We start from the raw sequence: 18722 nt of genomic DNA, 5'->3' as shown, positions 1-18722 counted from the left end.
AAGAGAATCTATATTTGCCGTCGCGAAGGTCAGTCGGCGTTTCGTGGGGACGTCAATGTCACAGGTTTCAAGGGGGTGTTCGTACGTTTCCCATGGCAAGCCTACGACGAACGGTTAGTTTTTGTCTTCGAACGTCCGGCTCCGATGGTAGGGAAGAAAAGAAAACGTACATGGCCCGGTCAAAAAACAGCATTACTCCTCCGATAAGGAAGAAGCCTCCTGTCACGCGCGAGAACCGGCGTCAGCTCCGGTTCATTATCCCCTTTTGCGCCAGAGCTTCGAAGAAGCGCAAACTTACCGCCAGAGCAGAAGACGACCCCGATTTCTATAGAACTTGTCAGCGACCATCGGGAACCAGCAACGGGGATTCGACATTGGCGTCGTGCGGCCGGCGAGAAGCTTCGCGGGCTGACGTACTCTGAGAATCGGACATCCACATTGACGCCATCTTGTACTGATTGTCTCTCCCGGAAGTCGGTTCAAATCGAGGGGTTGAGGGTGCGTTCGCTGGAAGACTGGATGCAGTTCTCGTCGTAAAGTTTCGGAGGCGCGGACAAACTGCAGATTCAGGAAAACGTTGGTGTCGCAACTTATTGTTGGGTGCAGCGCGCCGTCAACTGATTATTTGATTAAACAAAGAACAGATCACCAGGGGGGAGGAGCAACATTTCTGGCACGCGACAGGGGTGTTGACTGCTGCTGCAATGCTGCCGCCCGCGCTGTCACGGATTTCAGGTCGTTCTAGGGGGATGGGACAAGCGCTAACAATGAGCCCGGGCTGGAGGGTTCACGGCGTTTTTGGGCCAATGACGGGCCAGGGACTGCTGCTGTGGTGGGCTCCGAAGAGGATTTAACTCGATTTCAACTCGAAAAAAATTCAGACGCTAACTTTTACATCTTCATGATGCTTGTGGAGGAGCTTCTGTCGACGAGTTCTGCATGAATCGCCAACTGGCAAAATTGCAGTTCATGCATTACTGCCACGTCGTTATCGCTGTTTGTTTACATTCGGCTCATGCCTGGCGCGCCTGGTAGTATTCTTTTAAGGACTTTGAGCTCGTTTTGGCGTACATGAGTTGACGACGTCGTCCTCTCCTCGTCTAATGCAGATGATGGAGATCTTGGTGTGATCTCGCCAAGGAAAATCTTGGCCCAACTCCCCTAGGCTACCAGATGAAGCGAACTCCTGAACCGTAAGTTATACACAAACTGCATGCAGTTTCGCCGCGGCGGCTGTAGCCTTGAGCTACGGCAACTGAGTATCGTCTTCCATACGTTCTCGGTAATCTGTCGATTCACAGGCGGAGAACAATTCTCTGATCACGATTAAGCCGGAGTGTCATCTAGCACCCTGTGCCGAGAGGCGCAGGGCTGTATAGTTGAGATTTGACTTTGTTGGTCGTACATATCTCCCAACTACTATAGTAGTAGTGACTTCTTGAATACAAACGATGTCCTCCGTGAGCGCATTGCTGCCTGTGTCGATAATGTGATCCTCCAACGCCTTTGACCCTGACGCCGCCATGCCAGTAAATCATGAAATCATGATGATATCGCCCTTACTTGAGGACGGTATGCGCTCCTCGGGCTTCCAGGTATTGCTCTGCCGCGCCCTGAGGCAGGCTTCGAATGAGCCCAAACACCTCCTTGTCGTGATATCGCAGGCGCGTCTTGGGGTCGAGGTACGGCGCAGGCAGGCCCGTGATATCGCAGTACCGCTTGCCGTGTGCCAGCGACGGTGCCGACTCGATGTTGGTGTATGTGACACTGGGCGCCGAAGCTCCTCCGTTGGGACGCAAACTCTTTTCGAGGACGAGTTTCGACAGGCTGCGCGAGGCCTGGGCCAGATTCGGCGGCAGGCCTGATGTGTTGGCATCCTTGCCGTTCGCAGGCGTCGATGTACCGCTCGTAGAGAGTCCATCGTCCTGCTGACCGGCCGCTGGGGTGCCCGCGCCGCTGTCGTCTTGTTGAGGGGTGGCCATGGCCGAGGCCTCGCGTCGAGAGGCGTCACCGAGGATAGTCTTGATGTTCTTGTTGCGACGCTGGTTGGGGCGCCAGGACGGGTTGCGGAAGCTCTTGTGGATTGAGTGGATGTCGAGCTCGTCGAGGAGGGCTTGGTGGGCTATTTGCGCCTCTGTTTGTTCTTTCGGGGCCGCCATATTGATGATTTCGCAGCGGAGTGTTTGTTGAGCGTTTCGCGCAGAGCCTCGGTGGCGTAGTTGGGCGAATTAGGTACCTTACGAACAGACGGTGATGCTGGTGGTTGTTGCAGTGTCAGGGGAGCTTATTTTGCCGCGGGTTACCGCTTCGGTCGGTGTGGTCGGTGTGACTAGGTACATCTCCCGCAGCGACCGAACGGGGACTGTTCCGTAAAGTAAACAAACGACCTACACCCTACCCAACGCAGCGACAACGACAAGATGGTACGCTGCACAAGCTTTTTCGGTCTTCTGAATGGTCTAGTGTTGATCTATTGAACAGGAGAGTCCCCATGAGCACCAGCAGAACCTGCTGCTTTCCCGCATCATCACCAACGTGGTATGGCCCCTCGATGATTGAGCGCTCTGCGTCACGACTTACATGATGCAGGATAAACTCAATGAAGCCGTTGTGGCCATGAACAGATCCCTGCAGGTTAGGAACCTGTATTCCAAGAATGAGTGCATATTTGACCTTCATTTGCAGGAGATCAATATTCAGAACATGAACGTTGAGCTCGTCGCCCAAATGTTCAAGAACTACCAGTCCAATGTTCTGTTCCACCTGGAAGGTGCGAGGAATTGATTTTACCCTTTGGAACGCGATGCTGATCTGAAATAGCAACGGATAACTTGAAGCCCCCGTCATGAGATTCCTGGTGTGTTCGGTTTGGGTCAGGTTAAGGATGAGCAATGAGATACATGAACTCCGCCGGTGTCGTGAGGCACTAAGTTAGGAAAATACCCCAATAAGAAACTGTCAAATGCCAAGTGTGCTTTTCCAAAGTGAATTAAGATCCGTTTGCAATTGAGTTATCGCCCTCAAACTGTTCTTGAATGTCTTCACCAGAAATCGCCCTGGTGAACCTCTGAGCGCATACTCATGATGCATCCGAGCGCTAACAGCTACCTACACTCCGAAGACCCACTAAACTTTACAGCCTCGCAAGCAGGTAGCCTCGCAACACGGCGCATCGCGACTTCAACACCATGACCGAACAGAAGCATTGAACGAGACGCACGTGACACGAACCCTCCTTGATTACCTACGACGAGCCAGACAAACCATCCCCTTCCGCTCCCAATACAACACGGAATCTTAGGCCACCGAAGTATGGTCCGTCGCACCGCGACATCCTAGACCTTCCACGAACCCTCGCCGTCGCAATGGCGCCCTCAGCAACAGACGACCTCCCTCCTCTGCCTGGACCTCCCGAGAGAAGCTATCCGCCAGCGAAGATATTCCCCGTGAAGGAAGCAAGATTCGAAAAACCTATTCCAGTACAGCAGGATGGAAGAGAGAAGGCATCGGCGCACCCAGGTGCGGCCATTGTCATCGACAATGGTATGCTCTGACAGCCACAGCTATCCATCGCAGGTGCCATTTCGCTGACATCCGCAGGCTCTTCGGCAGTACGCGCCGGATGGTCGTTCGAGGACAAGCCGAGACTGAACATCCCCCCGATCATGTCCAAGTACCGCGACCGTAAAGCCGGAAAGACATACTCCTTCGCTGGCAGCGATTGCTACGCTGATACGACAGCTAGAAGCCATATCCGATACGCTTTCGAACAAGGGACAGGTATCGTCAGCAATTGGGATGTTATGGAGCATGTTCTCGACTACGTCTTTCTGAAGCTCGGGTTGAATGGCGACGATGCGTCCATTGACATGCCAATCGTCATGACAGAGACCGTGGCCAATCTGCCGTATTCACGGAAGTGTAAGCTTGCCTTCCCAAGGCCTTCCTGCAGCAAACCTCTGACGCTGAACAGCGATGACCGAGATCGTCTTCGAATGCTACGGCGCGCCATCGCTGGCATACGGCATCGACTCCCTCTTCTCCTACCGACACAACAAAGGAAACACGGGCATAGTAGTCTCGTCGTCCTACACATCCACACACGTAATACCGGTCTACAACCACAAGGCGATGCTGAGCCAAGCCACAAGACTGAACTGGGGCGGCTGGCACGCGGCGGAATACCTGCTGAAGCTCATCCGACTCAAATACCCCTCCTTCACGGGAAAGATGAACGTGTCACAGGCAGAGCACATGCTACGCGACCACGCTTACGTCTCAAATGATTACGACAACGAGCTTCGTGGCTACCTAGACTGGACCGGTCTCGAAGACCGGGACATCGTCATGCAATACCCATTCACGGAGGAGGTCGTCATCCAAAAGACGGAGGAGGAACTGGCCCGCATCGCCGAGCGGAAGAAGGAGAGCGGCAGGCGGTTACAAGAGCAAGCTGCAAAGATGAGGTTGGAAAAGCTCATGCGTAAGGAAAACGAACTCGAGCACTACAAGAAGCTCCAAGCCAAGATCGAACAACAGACGAACAAGAAGGAGGTCCGGCGCCTCTTGGACAGTAACGATCTCAAGGACGAGGCTGCCCTCGAGAAGGCCATCGACGTCCTCGACAAAGCCGTCAAGAAGGCTCGAACAAAGGACGTCGGAGGTGACCCCGAAGAGGACCAGAAAGAGCCCGTCTTCGACCTTCTCGACGTACCCGACGAAGAGCTCGACGACGCCGGCATCAAGGCCAAGCGCCAGCAAAAGCTCATGAAGTCCAACCACGACGCCCGCGCCCGCGCAAAGGCAGAGAAGCAAGCCGAAAAGGCACGCGTCGAGGAGGCGAAACGCCTCGACCAGGAGCGTCGAGAGAACGACCTTGAGGGCTGGCTCGAGGAGAGGCGCCAGGCCCGCAACCTCACGCTCCAGAAGATGAAGGAGCGGGAACGCCTCAAGCAGGACCTCGGAAACCGCAAATCCCTCGCGTCACAGATCCGCATGAAGAGCATCGCCAACCTCGCTTCGGACCAACCCACCAAGAAGCGCCGCCGCGGCGGAGACGACGACAACTTCGGCGCCAACGATGACGACTGGGGCGTATACCGCCAGATCGCCGTCGGCGACAACAGCGACGACGAGCAGGAGGAGGAGGACCTGAACGCCAACCTGAAAAACTACGAACAGGACCTCCTCCGCTACGACCCCGCCTTTACGTACGAGGACACCCACGAGGCCCAGACGGACTGGTCGAAATCGATGCTGCACGCCTTCGCCCGCGGCCCCCGCCCCTTCGACGCCGGCTCCCAGGCCGAGCTGAGCCAGATCCACCTCAACGTCGAACGCATCCGCGTCCCCGAGGTCGTCTTCCAGCCCTCCATCGCCGGCGTCGACCAGTCCGGCCTCGTCGACATCATCGGCGATATCCTCAACCAGCGCCTCGGCGCCGTGCCCAACCGCGACGACTTCCTCCGCGACGTCTTCCTCACGGGCGGCAACACCATGTTCCGGGGCTTCGACGAGCGCCTGCGCGCCGGCCTGACGCCGCTGCTCCCCGCCGAGTCGCCCCTGAACATCCGCCGCGCCCAGGACGCTCTGCTGGACGCGTGGAAGGGCGCCGCCGGATGGGCGGGCACCGATGCCTGGAAGACCGCCACCATCACGCGCGAAGAGTACCAGGAGAAGGGGTCCGAGTATATCAAGGTGAGTTAACACATGACAAAGCCACATGGAACATTATCAGCTAACATAAGGAATAGGAACACGACCTTGGCAATACTTCGTATGCATGATCAAGTCAGTCACCCAGGGCGCTTTTTGCAGTCATAACAAAACGAGTTAGAATTCGCAGGATGGGATGGGGGAATGGTGGCAATTCATTTTTCCTGTAGTCGTACCGCGCCGCAGTCTGTCAAACCAACAGGGAGAAAAGTTCACAGTGAGAATCTCAGTATGAGTGCATAGTGTTGTATGTCTGTCAGAGTCTGCTAAAATGGCATGAGCTCCCCGTCCCGACAAAACACGTCTTCTCCCCTCGAAATGCACACACCTCCAAAGCCCGTACAACACTCCCTCGATATCATACTCAACGTCGTCTCTTTTGATGAAGAGCTGAGGCCACGAGGCACAGCAGAAGCTACCTCGGAGAGGCGGGTAGCTAGAAATTAACAAAGAACGAAAGTCATGCCGGTAACGCCTGTTTCCCTTGGTAATATCTTGACAAACCATTGTACCACAACGCCTGCGACTTGAAAACCATGCAGATTGATGACATGTGATGCGCAGATTACTCGAGCGCATCACATTGAGGCAGTCGGCGCGGCAGCAATTCCGTCCGGCTGGAGTTGGCCATCAATCTCCTCGCCCTCGCGACGCGCCTCTTCTTTGCCCTGCTCTGGAGAAAACTGCTGTCTGCCAGCGAGCTGCTCCTGCGCGGCAAGGCCTGCGACGGCCTGCGCGACGGCCTCGAGGGGCGTGCCGGCAGCTGGGTTAGGCGGCGCAGCCTCGGGGGCGCTCGCAGGGGGCGGAGGGGGTTGCATGGGAGGGTTGGCGAGGTTGACGTTGGGAGGGGGCTGGGGGATCTCGCCCTGGGCGTCCAGAAGTCGTGACTGCAGATGGATGACATATTCGCGGAGGGCGTAGTTTTCTGATTGCATCGTCTTGTAGCTCTGTTCCATTTCCATGTAGTCCCGAACCTGTTGCTCCAGCTTCTTAATATAGTGCTCCTTTCGCTGACGGAAAGCTCTCTGTAGGCCAACACATTAGCTTGACAGTTTCCCTCAATTGACGTGCAGGTCGATGGGCAGGCGCGTCAGATGGGGTTACATCGACAGGATCGCAGTCAGACGGCATGCTGGCCCAGCGAAGAGTCGACGCGCCGCCGTAAGCAGCGCAACAGCTTTTGTAACCCGCACCACGCAGTCACACGCCCATTGATCCAGCGCAAACCATGTGCGATCGGGGTTTATCGTACCTGAGCAGCTCGATTTTGCGCTGCGCGCTTCGATTGCGAGAGTTCGCGCTTCGCCTTGCTACCCGCGCCCCCGTCGTCCAGGGCCATAGCTGTCGGGGCGGGGAGATTCGCAGGAGGAGCAGTGGAAGGGCCGGCGGTAGTCGCGGGAGGAGCGGTTTGCTGGGGCGGAGCGGGGCCAGCGGGCATCATGTTCACGACTGGCGCGTGGATGTTGCGAGCTCGGAGATCGGGGTGAATATGCGCTTCGGGGTCGGTAGTGGTGGTGTTTTCGTTGTTGACTATCGGCGGCAAGACGTCAGAGGGTGGCGAGTTCGAGCCGTTACTATAGCCATGAGCAGGCGAGGCGCTCTGGGGTTTGGGAGCTTGGGAACGAGCTCCTCGAGATGGGGCTGTCGCGTTGTCAGACGAGTTGGGCGTGGTGTGCTTGCTAAGTAGCTCGAGCTGCGCGTGCAAGTGGGCGTCTGTAGAAGGCACATATCATGTCAGCAAGACGTGTCGAAAGCTCGAAACGCAGCCAAAATTCGTCCTAAATGTGGAATAAAGCTAATAAAATTCGGAGACGTTGTGGGCTTGAAATAACAAGACGGGTTGCCGCGTGACAGACGTAGGGAATATCAAAAGACCCCGACGTAGAGGTCCCGAATATGCGCCGTGAGGCGACGAGGAAGGTGGGAGAAGACAGGAAGCGAGTAAGCTGAAGTCGCAAGTACAGCTTCGTAGCTTTAGCTTGCGCTTGGCCTTCAAGCGCTGGGCGAAGGAGACAAGCTGAGATGGCAAAGAGCCGTAATCTCGAAGGAAGTGACACTGATGAGGGATGGGGTAGTGATTACATATCACCGAGTACCAGTAGAGGTAGACGGAACGGAAGAGCACGAACTGTCCCAGGATGTAACGGGTATTGCTGATTGCAACGTAGTTTAAGGTGAAAAAAGAGTTCCGTCTCACGCAGCGTACATGAGATTCGACCGGGTACAATGGAGCAGTGAAGGATGATGAGGTAAGGCGATAGAGGGAGCTAAGGTCGAGTCGGGGAGTGGGTGAGAGCGCGCGACAGAGGTGACGGACGGGATTGACGGGAATTGGGAGGGCGCCAGGTGGCCGGGCGAGACGGCGGATGGTGGGATGGGCAGATTGGGAGATGGAGAAGGGAATCGGAGAGCAGAGAAAGGGGAAAACAAGAAAGGCAGACCACTACTCACCTGTATTAGTGGTGGTATTCGCAGACGCAGAAGACGAGGGTGAAGCGCTCTGCATCTTCAAGCTCCGGTTCTGACTCAGCATGAAGTGGACGGAGGATTGATTACTACAGGCACCCGACAGGACTTATAAAGAGGGCCCGGACGGCAAGACTGGATGAGACGGGCGACCGATGCGGCAGTTCAGCGAATGTTTAGGTAATCGTCTGCGACCTTAGCGCGTCGTAGAGGAGGGGAACCTGACGAGGGTGTGGGTAGTTGTCTGGAGCGTGTCCGTGGTGCAGGTGCAGGTGCAGGTGGGCGCGGTAACGTAAGGTGAAGCAGGGAACGTATCCGTAAGGTAAGGTAGACGTGTGTTGTGGTGCGGTACAGAGTACGGGTAGAAGTATCCGAAGGTACCTCCGTCTTGTCCTGTTGTGGTGAGGTAAGAACCAAGGAAGACCACCTTTTCGAGTGCTTTGGTAAGGGTGAAGGTTGGTTGAGACTTGAGTGGTGGGAGAGGTGAGCAAGGTGAGGTAAGGCAGAGAGGTATCCGTAGCTTGGGCCTTTTTCTGATCCGCAGGACCATGTAACATTCGACCCGTCCCTCTTTTTTTTTTTTTTTTCTTGTCCTCTTGAGGCAGGGTACGGATGCCTACCAGGTAGGTGAGTTGCTGCCAGTGCTCCAGGTGCCGCCAGGTGTGGGAGGAGCTATGAGCTTTGAGTCTTCCAGACGGGAGCTTAAGGTAATGGAAGGGGTGGGAATGGCGGGATGGTGGGTGGCGGCTTGTCGAGCGATTTGACGCGTTGGGTGTGTCGTATTGTCCTGATTTCTGTTTATTGCACCAGCACGGCACGGCTCCCAGGATTCTACAGCTGGATGGGGTTGGAGATTGAGGTGAGATATTGTCACATAGTACTCTGTATCAGGCTGCTTCTCGCTTGGGGAAAATTGAATGGCTGGGAGTGAAGGATTGAATGATTGACTGAGAGCCCAGGAAAAGACGCGACGAGACGAGGAAGAATCTCGGTAGGGCGCATGCTTGTAGCGGATACGTACCTACTACCCGGACCTGCCTGCCCAGGTCTTTGGGCGGTACTTCTGTCTGCTGCTCCGACCCGATGCCTTCGATGCAGACAGGTAGCGGCATGTACCTCGACCAATGACAAACCCTTCCCGGAGCCGACGGGGCAAGCACGCACGCAGGTCGACCTGATGTCAGGCAACTCGCGACCCTCTGCAATGTCATGCACCACCCAAGCGATCTGATCTGTATTCCAGTTGGTGAAGTTAATGCGGCGAACGGTCAGCCAGTTCTGCTTTCTGCCTGCCTTCCGCTGTAGATAGAAAAATGAACGTCTCTCCAAGGAAGGATCAGAAAGCTCAAGGTTGCTGAGGAAGACTGTCCAGATTCTCTGTGAGCTCCCAGATATCTACTAATCAACCTCAGCGAGTGATGGAAATGGATCGGTATTGGGACTCCCGTTAGGCAACTCGTGCTTACCTGAACGAGTTCCAGGCTAGGTACTTATAGATTGGCACTGCGCTTTAGGTTGCACGTGTCTCTCTACCTGTTCACATATGCGCTTCAGAGAAGCTTCAGCTAGATACGCTGAGCCGCGCATCTAGCTGAAAGCAGGCGTCCTGCGGTAATCACCACATGCGCCGTATCTGTGCTGCCGTGTAGCCTTGGGCGCTCCCTAATCTGTCAGAGGAGCTGCCGTGTCAGGCAGCACAGCTCGGCCACGTGATATCAGCTGCTTCGATTGGTTTAGAGAGCTGTTCATCGACTCGGCTTCTCGCAATCGCATTTCCATTTCTCTACTAGTAGTCATGGGAAGCAGAGACGCAACGCAACGTTCAGTCTGTCGCCGAGGTCTCTCGAGGTCGAGGTACCTGGGTACATGAATGTACCATGCACCGGGGACGTGACCGTCGGACATTGATACCGTATAATCTGAGTATATGCGTTTTCCACCTCAGTGCCCACTGCCGCCTATTGGTCGTAATAAGAGGGTCAGCAAGGGGCCAGCAAGGGGAGGGGTGTAGGCGTGCTCGTTAAAAAGGGCAAAATAATAGAGAGGAGGCTTCACCGCCTACTAGTTAGGCTGAATTAGGATAGGGGTGAAATAGTGAAAATTGGGTGTGGGTGGCAGAAGGTGGAAAACGCATATACTCAGATTATACGGTAGTCAGCAGAAGCAGACATGGTTTGTCAGCAAGAAGTTGGTCCCGCCAGTGGGTTTCTTGGCTGCCCGGTACAAAAAGTGACGGCACAAAATGAAGACGCGAGCCTGTCAGAGAAAACAAATAAGCGGGCCAAATTACCTCATCCAAAGGGTATCCACAGGGGCCAACCCAACACCACCACCTCACCTCATTCAAGCCGAAGCGCAATTCGGAAGGCGAGGCGACGGACATATCGAAAGAGCCGACAACAACCCCGGTGCCCTTGACTTTCCATTTGTTGTTGGACGTCCAAGGCAGGGCGACCACTACGTGCAGAACTTCCAGGTTGGACAAGAGGAAGGTGGGGCCTTGAAGTAATTTACCGAAACCTCACCGAGACGTTCCTCATTGGGAAGCATGGTCACCGCCAGCCACATCGCCCTTGGATTGTTTCTGACGCTACTGCACTCATTTCCCTCCCCTCCTGCTTGACAGAACCCGACGAGAGATCAGAGGCATTCAAAAAAGCCGCACCACTGACGAGACCTGAATGTGCCCTTCGGACAACGAATCCCGGGACTTCCGGTATTGGACTTACGTAAGCAATCTGCAGGCTTGGCCTGTCTGTTCCAATCCCAGGCGGAGTTGAACCCGGCATCGATGCGTGGCCAATGAGATGTTATTGACTCGATTACGTGATCATACACAGTAAAGGCTCTCGATGTTCTCAGTCGAGGATAGAGGTATGTTGACACATTTGAATCTTTTTTGGGTGTATGCTGATGTTAAGCAGTCGCAGCATAGGCTACAAGAAGCCTGCACTCATTCCCAAGCAACCCGAGAAAACTCCGACTTCTCGCTGAGAATCTCATAGTGGTCACCTAGGGAAGCTTGCCCTTCCGAAGAGCCCACAGACTTAAAGAAGTGAGTGGGACACGATCAAGGAGTACGCCACACCCGATTTCAAGCCCAGAGGACTGGATCTTGCAGGCAAGGAGGCAAAATACCGGTAGGAGAACTATCTAGGTACCGCCACCAAGGCCTGCCTACTCCTGCCACTGCCTGTACCTACATCTGTTCAAGGACGGATTCATGTCAATATGGAATTTTCCCTTCTCCCCAGTCAACCGCTGGTGACCAAACATATCACACAGGACATTTGCTGGCATCGACGTCGTCGTTCGTTGTCAAACCTAGTGCAAACTTGCTCTTCGGCATCAGAGGCGGCTCGACGGCTCATTAACACGAATGGGAGGCGAGCGCCCTCCGTAGAAGCTTATTGACGCCAGCCAAAAAAGGTGCGTTTCTTCAAGTACCACCAAGAAAAGATCAATGACTTGATCTAGCCACAGCTTAGACTCGTTGCTGTTGCCGCTGCCGCCGCCCTCCTCCCCTCCTCCCACCGTATTGCTGATGCGACTCACATTACCTTGCAGAAACAATACCAACTCAATACCAACCGCAAATTTTTAGCGTATAGAAGAATGCTACAGGTACTACATAGCATTTTGGCCCCGATAAAGATGTCGCCAGAGGAAATCTTTTAGCACGAGTTACATTTGCTCCTCTGTTATGCATCCATGGATGTCATCACTTCGGTCAACGACTCTGGCACTATTACTAAAGACCATGAACACATGACCGTATCGAAAAAAAAGTACCCTTCCTCGCGTCCATCATTAGTCGGAGAAGACGCCCTGCGAGATCCTCGTGTTGGACGAGATTCCGCCTGGCCTTCGTTGGAGGATTGCTCAACCTCGAGCCGCTTAGCATCCTCGTCTTCTTTTGTCTAGGGCATAGCAAGCCAAGGATAACGAGACCAAAGCCTATTCTTCACAGCTAGCTAATGCATCAATAGGGCCATTTCGATATCACTGCAATGTGTACAGTCAGCGTTGCGACTACGAGCGTGCCCCGCTCTGGGCAGGACCCTGCCCAACGTCAAGCGTGTTGAGAGTCGAACAAGATGTGACAACAACCTGGCAACATCAGCTCACAGTTGGCTATTTACTAGACTGTCGATTCGTATCGAGCCGGAGCAAGCACGTCGTGGAATCTGGCGGTATGAGTCTTACTGACCGCCTCGACGCATGCCCCTCAACGAACCATTGCTGACTGAGGTCATGCGGAACACCGCTTACTGGGCTGATGGAAAGCTTCATACTTGGGGCTGTAATTTTATTGCTCCTGGCTCATATTTACTTGACGAGTACTCGAGGTACACACGCAAGGCGACAGCCATTCAGGGGGACTTGAACAGTTTCCCTCCTTTCCAGACGTGGGTAACGTTCTCCTGCTTCATCAGAATCGTAACGTCGTCAAGAGGATTCTCGGCAACGGCAATCAGATCAGCATCGTATCCCACCTTGAGCTGACCGCTGAGAGGTGCCATCCCGCCGAGCACCTCAGGAGCATTGGCGGTGCCGGCTTCGATAGCCTGCAGAGGCGTCATGCCTCTCTTGACAGCCCAGTACAGCTCTTTGGCATTATTTCCGTGTGCCATTTCCTTGGAGGGATCGCTGCTGAGAGTATCCGTCCCCAACGCTATCTTGAGCCCCTTTTTGATGGCCAGCGAGTACGAGTCCGCGGCCCTCTGGACCAGCTTCTCGATCTTGCGCGCAATGTACGGCGGCAACTTCGAGGTGTCCTTGCTGACGCTGTTGACTATGTGCTGGGTAGCCACAAAGATGGCCCCCTTCTCTAGCATGAGGTCCGCAACCTCTTCGTCGAGGTACATGCCGTGCTCAATACTCTTGACCCCGGCCCTCAGCGCGGCCAGAATACCCGCCTTGCCGATGGCGTGGGCAGCAACAGCACGACGGCTGCGCGCAGCCTCGTCGACGATGGCCTTAAGCTCCTCGTCCGAGAACTGCCTATCTTCTGGGTCATCCAGCACACTCAACACCCCGCCGCTCGAGCAGACCTTGATGCAACGCGCGCCCCGGCGCACCAGCAACCTCACCTGCTTGGTGCAGTCATCCGCGCCATCTGCAATGGAACAGGGCCCGCCGCACCTGGCGAAGTTCATCACCGTGTCGATGGGAGACGTGTGCTCGTCACCGTGCCCGCCGCTGATGGACATGGCCGCGATAGAAGAGTACACGTTCGGCCCGACGATACGCCCCATCTCGATGGCCGGTACCAGGTCGCCCGCGTATCCGCAGAGCTCACGGACGGAGGTGTACCCTGCCTTCAGCGTCCTCTCGAGGTCCTGGACGGTGACGGCCCCGATGAGGGCGTTGGAACCGGGCAGGAAGTTGAACAAACCGCCCCCGAAGGTGGTCGCGACGTCGAAGCCGAGAAAGTGTGTATGCACGTCCCAGAGACCCGGCATTATGACCGGGACGCGGACCGGTTTGACGGTGTTGTACTTATCCGGGAGGTTCTGGGCTGGGCCGACGAAGGTGATCTTATCATCCTCTATTGCGACAGCGGCATCTTGAAACGGATCGCCGCGGCCGGGTATGAGGAGGTCGGCGACGATGACTGTTGCTGTAGACTCTTCCGAGGTCTGAGTTGACGACATCTCGTCAAGCTGGCCGATGATTGACTGTGATGTATGGGGTTGAACTACCACTGTCGGTGTTGCCTCTACTGGCAATGCCCGATGAGGCACACGCATGGTGTTGTATCTTGTCCAATCGGCCCGCTGAGCTGCAAGCCTAGGTTCTTGCCAACTCAAAATGTACGGTAAGTCGGCAATCGTCAAATCGGACTGAAGTGCAGCAGTAAATGGGATGAACGCAAATCTATTCCAGGGGGCGTTCTGAGGAGATTATATTCCGTACGACCAGGGATCGACAGGTCGGTATCTACTATCGAAAGCTGGATGCGCGGGGTATTACTGGCTATCCCGCGTCTCACCCACCCGCATAGCCGTGAGAGAAGGATTCCTGCTCTTCATGTGTGTGTGTTTGATTGGTGTGCATGCCGCAGCTCGTTTGTCGAAACTCACCTTCCGTAATAAGACGGCAGCCCACCGAGGAAATGTTGCTGTTTTCTCCGCCAGCTTACATGCTTTTGGGAAGTCGGCCGTGAAGCACCGAGTTGACGTCGATGATCCATCAACATGGTGAGCGGTTCAGAGGGCGCTTGGGTCATTTGCCGACGGGATGATCTCCAAGACTCACGTCGAGTCGTATCAAGGAACCCCTCGACGGCAGAAAAGAAAGTTCAATAAAATAAAGACGTGATCTGTCCAAGGTCAAGCTCCCCGGACCGAACCGTTGAAAGTCATAGCTCTCAAGCTTCCACCCAGAGATCTAGCCAGCCTTTGAAGACGACCAACTGAGTCGACTTGTCAGATTGAAATGTCATATTCGAACCGATTAAATATCCGATATTGAGAGCCTCGGAATTTCAGCTACACCTTTGTTTGATCTACTGAAGACGAGGAAAGGTGCCGACGATGAGAGTTGTTATCCAACAACATCGAATCCCATTTCCCCACCTGAGCTCGATGAATGGGACAGGGGTACCCCCCTAACATCACCAAACCGCAACTGAACCACACCTCCAGGGAAAAAAGAGAACGAGGACTTACATCACCGCTCCTCGTCCACCGGCCGCTCACTTCAACGTCACCCTACACGCCCGGCAATGATCCCCGCCCCCGTCTTTCTGCGCAATCTCGCAGCAGCACCCTCGCGAACCATCCCCGCAGCAGCATCTCAATTCTTCAAAGTTTCGTCTTCGATCCCGCTGCGACCCCGCAACATGTCCACGACAACCGCCCCCCAGCAGCAGCAAGCCCGCTTCAGCCAGGGCTCAGACGAGGCGATGAACTCGACGCTGGAGACGCTCCTGGGTCAGGGCCGCTGGGCGCTCGTCAACGAGGGCGAGGCCGTCGAGCGCAGCTTCAAGTTCAAGAACTTTGCAAAGACGTGGGTGCGTCGAGTCTCATTCCCCGATACTCATGTCTTAAGAGACCATTCGCCTTCACCGGTGGCTTCTGTGGCTCTCTGAATTCAGCTGACGGATTGAATGTCTGTGGTACAGGACTTCATGACGGCCGTGAGCCTGCAGTGTAAAACCCACAATCACCACCCGGAGTGGTCCAATGTACGTCTCGGGATAGACTGTCTGCCCCTGCCCGTGGTACTGACCAAGACTCGCCAGGTGTACAACACGACCTTCATCCGCTGGACGACGCATAGCCCCAAAGGACTCTCTGTCAAGGACCTGAAGCTCGCGATGATATGCGACGCCCTGGCCAAGGACTTTGGCGAGGTGGAGGCGCCGCCCGCCGCTACGGAAGAGGCCACTAGTTGCGGCATCCGGGGCTTGGCCGACAAGGCAGCCGGCACGGCCGGGGACTGCTGCGCGCCGAAGTCGAAGAACTGAAGGACATCAGCTCGTCGCCTCATAGATTCGCGGCACTGCTTCGGACGAGTGGCTGTGTACACTATCTGTATCATATATGGCGTCTTTGTCTCCTCAGATTGAAAGTAGGAACGAGTGTTGTGCTCTAATTAAGTACTTTACTACAATGCCGATTTTTTCAGGGCGGCCTTCCCAATATGTACGTCAGAATTTGGCATCAGCATATGGCACACCCATCAGTTCCCTCTTCGAACGCCGCTCCAATGATGATGATTAACGTGACTTTGTGTGTCATTCGCTTCCTTGCGGTACCGTTTGCCGCGTCTATAATTCGTATCAAGGATACCCTTCAGGTATCCAAAGAGTCGTCCGTCGTCTTCGTAGGCGTTTTTCTGCCCTGTCGTCCGGACCGTCTCTTGTACAAGGCTTTGTAACTTCGCAACCCTGCTCAAACATTTACTGGGCCTTCTGAGCCTTGATGGCAGCGAGCTTGCGCTCGCGGCGCTTCTTGTGGGCTTCGAGGCCGGCTTCGGTGTCAAGGCAGTAGTCCCACCAGCGGAAAGAGGAGGCGTAGTTGCCGATGAACTTCTCGTGGTGGAGGTCGTGGTGGTCGGCACCGGCCCAGAAGGGCAGGAAGTGGCGCAAGCTCCAGGGGAAGTCGTAGCCGCTGTGGGCGTCGATAGCCTGGAACAGACGGAGGACGATCCAGGCGTACATGGTCAGGAGGTGGAGGTCGCCAGTCAGGGTCACCCAGAAGATGGGCGAGCCAACAATACCAATACCCAGCAGCATGACCTCAATGGGCGAGGCATACTCAGCAGCGAGGCCGAAAGGAGCGGAGTAGTAGTGGTGAAGCTTGTGGATAGCCTTGTAGAGCGGGCCGTAGTGCAGAGCCCGGTGGAACCAGTAGTGCCAGGTATCCTCCATGACGAAGAAGATGGAGATTTGCATGGCCATCTTCCAGAGAGGCGGGAAGGGGACGCCGTACTCCATACCGCACCAGGTGGCTAGGGGGTGGAAGAGCCAGATCTGAGGCAACTCGACGGTGAAATGGCTGATGAGGACGACCATGGCACAGTCCCATTGCTCCTTGAGTGTCGGCATTTTTTGCTGCGTACCGTGTTAGATATGTGTATGCTGCGTGTAGTGAGGCGGAGGCTTACGGGTTGGATCTTGTACTTGTGGAACCAGGGGATGAGGTCGAAGATGATGAAGGGCAGACTGCGACCGAAGTAGACGGTCTCGTGCATGACGAAGCTCATGATACCGGTGGCGAGAATGTCATTCTGCATCCAGAGATACCAAGCCTGAGAAGGGGTTGTTAGTCGCGTCGGGTATTTATATCGGAGGATTGGGGTGACATACTGTCCAGAGGCGCTCGGCGTAGTTAAGCTGGACATTGTACTTGGAGACCTCTTCGAAGACGCTGAAGTAGGGCTGGGTGTGGTTGAAGGCCGTGTTGATAACGGTCGAGTTGCTAGATGAGAAGCACATGTTAGCGAGCTGAAGTCGCGATATGTCATCCAGAATAGGGGCGTCGAAGAGGTCGAAGTAGCAGGGGATACTCACACAAAAGCGGCCATGATGGCAAGAAGCGCTGATTCGCGACTTTTGCTTCAGAATGCGCAGAAGAGTTATTAGGATGGGATACTGAAAAGGAAGAAGACTTTGGAAACGTCTCCTAGGAAGGAAGGAAGGACGGAAGAAAGCGGTCACCCTTCGATGATGCGCCGAATCGATGGGGAAAAAAGGCAGACAGCGAGCGGCGAAGACGAAGGTTAAAGGGTCTAGGACCGGGTCTTGTTGAGGTTTTATCCATGGATCATTTCGGTTGACGGGGAAAGGAAATGGCAAGCAGCAGAAAAATACATGCCTTAGCTCGGTTTGTGCTCCTTGCTATGAAAACGCCCCTGCACATCTCTTGATGGGTTTCTGTACGGGGAGCCAATGGGGTGCTGCGCCTGAACATGAGCCCATGCGTCTGTGGGTCCTTCCGTCTTCCGTGGCGGACCCGGCCAGTCAGAGGCCGGCGTGCCCTGGCGACTGGGTCGGGCGGTGTGCGAGCTACCACGAGTGTCTGGAGGCAAAAGGTGTGCTAATCAGTGGGGTGGAGGGGAGGAACACGCTGAAAAAGTCCAAATCACAGCTGGAAGTCACTGCCGCAAACACCGAAGCGTGCACGGGGCATCCAATATGGGACAGAGCTCCTTTTTTTGTTCAGTGTCATCCATGTTTCTGGATGAACGTTGCTGCCAGTGGCGGCTGTCTGGCGAAGCTATGGAACGCTAAAGTCGCAGCTCTGGTCTATCATGGGGGTCAGTCAGCACTCAATTGTGATACAGACACGAGTGCCCAAAGACGATGGACAACATTTCGACGGCCAGGAAGGCGGCAGCGGACAGAAAAGGGGGAGGGGACCAGGCAGAATAACGGTGTTGGTGTCCACCGCATCGCGGGCATTTGGAGGAGACCGATTAGCCCTATCTTATCGGTGTGCAGGGGCATGGTTTTTCTCAATCCAGAGTCCTGACGTGGTGACCTTGCACCTCGATAATTCGTTGCTACGCCTCTCCCAGTTTGCGTAGACGATACGTGCTAGAAGCACTTTCTATTGGTGTTGGGTTAGGTGAGCCATGGAAGCAGGATGTTAGTACGGAGTGAGGTGCCTAGCAGGAGGTACGTACCGCGTCTTTCAACCCGAATACGAATATGGAGGGGGAATGTTGCTGTCGCACGTCCTGGCCTTGAACACGCGACGAATCCGTCTTTTTGTCTGTCACTGTCACGGCCACTGTCACCAATGGCCCGGACTGGCGCTAAAAGAGCCTCAGAAGCCATCTCGCTGCCATTCCCCAAGCTTCATCTACCACACCAGATTGCCGATTGAGATCCATCTGACCTCCGCCGCGCCGCCTCCGCGCACCTGTCAGAAGCACGACGTATCCACTGCTACGGCTGCCCATCTGCGTGGAAGTTCTTGACGCCGACATGGGTGATTTGTCGAAATGGCGTGTTCGGCTTGAGCCTGTTCCGTTGCGGTGGTCCCGGAGCCTGGGATGAAGACTTGCCTCGACCATTACAGCCTTGG

The 18722-nt window shown here is 55.1% G+C and overlaps 6 protein-coding genes across 6 annotated transcripts; 2 read left to right on the top strand and 4 right to left on the bottom strand.

Annotated features, from left to right (window-relative positions):
- Nucleotides 1–1559: 1559 nt before the first annotated feature.
- Nucleotides 1560–2159, bottom strand: CkaCkLH20_01054 (uncharacterized protein; the record flags this gene model as incomplete). The annotated part of the gene is made up of 1 exon (XM_038883774.1): nucleotides 1560–2159. One exon carries the CDS (start codon nucleotides 2157–2159, stop codon nucleotides 1560–1562), a length of 600 nt encoding a protein of 199 aa, XP_038751369.1.
- A 1206-nt stretch (nucleotides 2160–3365) lies between these two features.
- Nucleotides 3366–5786, top strand: CkaCkLH20_01053 (actin; the record flags this gene model as incomplete). Its single annotated transcript, XM_038883773.1, has 4 exons — nucleotides 3366–3543; nucleotides 3601–3921; nucleotides 3974–5697; nucleotides 5754–5786. 4 exons carry the CDS (start codon nucleotides 3366–3368, stop codon nucleotides 5784–5786), a joined length of 2256 nt encoding a protein of 751 aa, XP_038751368.1.
- A 507-nt stretch (nucleotides 5787–6293) lies between these two features.
- Nucleotides 6294–8248, bottom strand: CkaCkLH20_01052 (bZIP transcription factor; the record flags this gene model as incomplete). The annotated part of the gene is made up of 3 exons (XM_038883772.1): nucleotides 6294–6740; nucleotides 6968–7428; nucleotides 8167–8248. The coding sequence occupies 3 exons, from the start codon at nucleotides 8246–8248 to the stop codon at nucleotides 6294–6296; spliced, it is 990 nt and encodes a 329-aa protein (XP_038751367.1).
- A 4306-nt stretch (nucleotides 8249–12554) lies between these two features.
- CkaCkLH20_01051 (amidohydrolase) lies at nucleotides 12555–13838 on the bottom strand (the record flags this gene model as incomplete). The annotated part of the gene is made up of 1 exon (XM_038883771.1): nucleotides 12555–13838. The coding sequence occupies one exon, from the start codon at nucleotides 13836–13838 to the stop codon at nucleotides 12555–12557; it is 1284 nt and encodes a 427-aa protein (XP_038751366.1).
- Nucleotides 13839–14911: 1073 nt separating this feature from the next.
- CkaCkLH20_01050 (pterin 4 alpha carbinolamine dehydratase) lies at nucleotides 14912–15655 on the top strand (the record flags this gene model as incomplete). The annotated part of the gene is made up of 3 exons (XM_038883770.1): nucleotides 14912–15199; nucleotides 15311–15373; nucleotides 15431–15655. The coding sequence occupies 3 exons, from the start codon at nucleotides 14912–14914 to the stop codon at nucleotides 15653–15655; spliced, it is 576 nt and encodes a 191-aa protein (XP_038751365.1).
- A 435-nt stretch (nucleotides 15656–16090) lies between these two features.
- CkaCkLH20_01049 (c-4 sterol methyl oxidase) lies at nucleotides 16091–17128 on the bottom strand (the record flags this gene model as incomplete). The annotated part of the gene is made up of 3 exons (XM_038883769.1): nucleotides 16091–16744; nucleotides 16798–16941; nucleotides 17000–17128. 3 exons carry the CDS (start codon nucleotides 17126–17128, stop codon nucleotides 16091–16093), a joined length of 927 nt encoding a protein of 308 aa, XP_038751364.1.
- Nucleotides 17129–18722: the final 1594 nt, after the last annotated feature.

This window comes from Colletotrichum karsti (genome assembly GCF_011947395.1).
Source record: "Colletotrichum karsti strain CkLH20 chromosome Unknown Scaffold2, whole genome shotgun sequence".
Classification (NCBI taxonomy): domain Eukaryota; kingdom Fungi; phylum Ascomycota; class Sordariomycetes; order Glomerellales; family Glomerellaceae; genus Colletotrichum; species Colletotrichum karsti.
The sequence above is the reverse complement of the archived record's forward strand: the minus strand, read 5'-3'. Positions and strand labels throughout refer to the sequence as shown.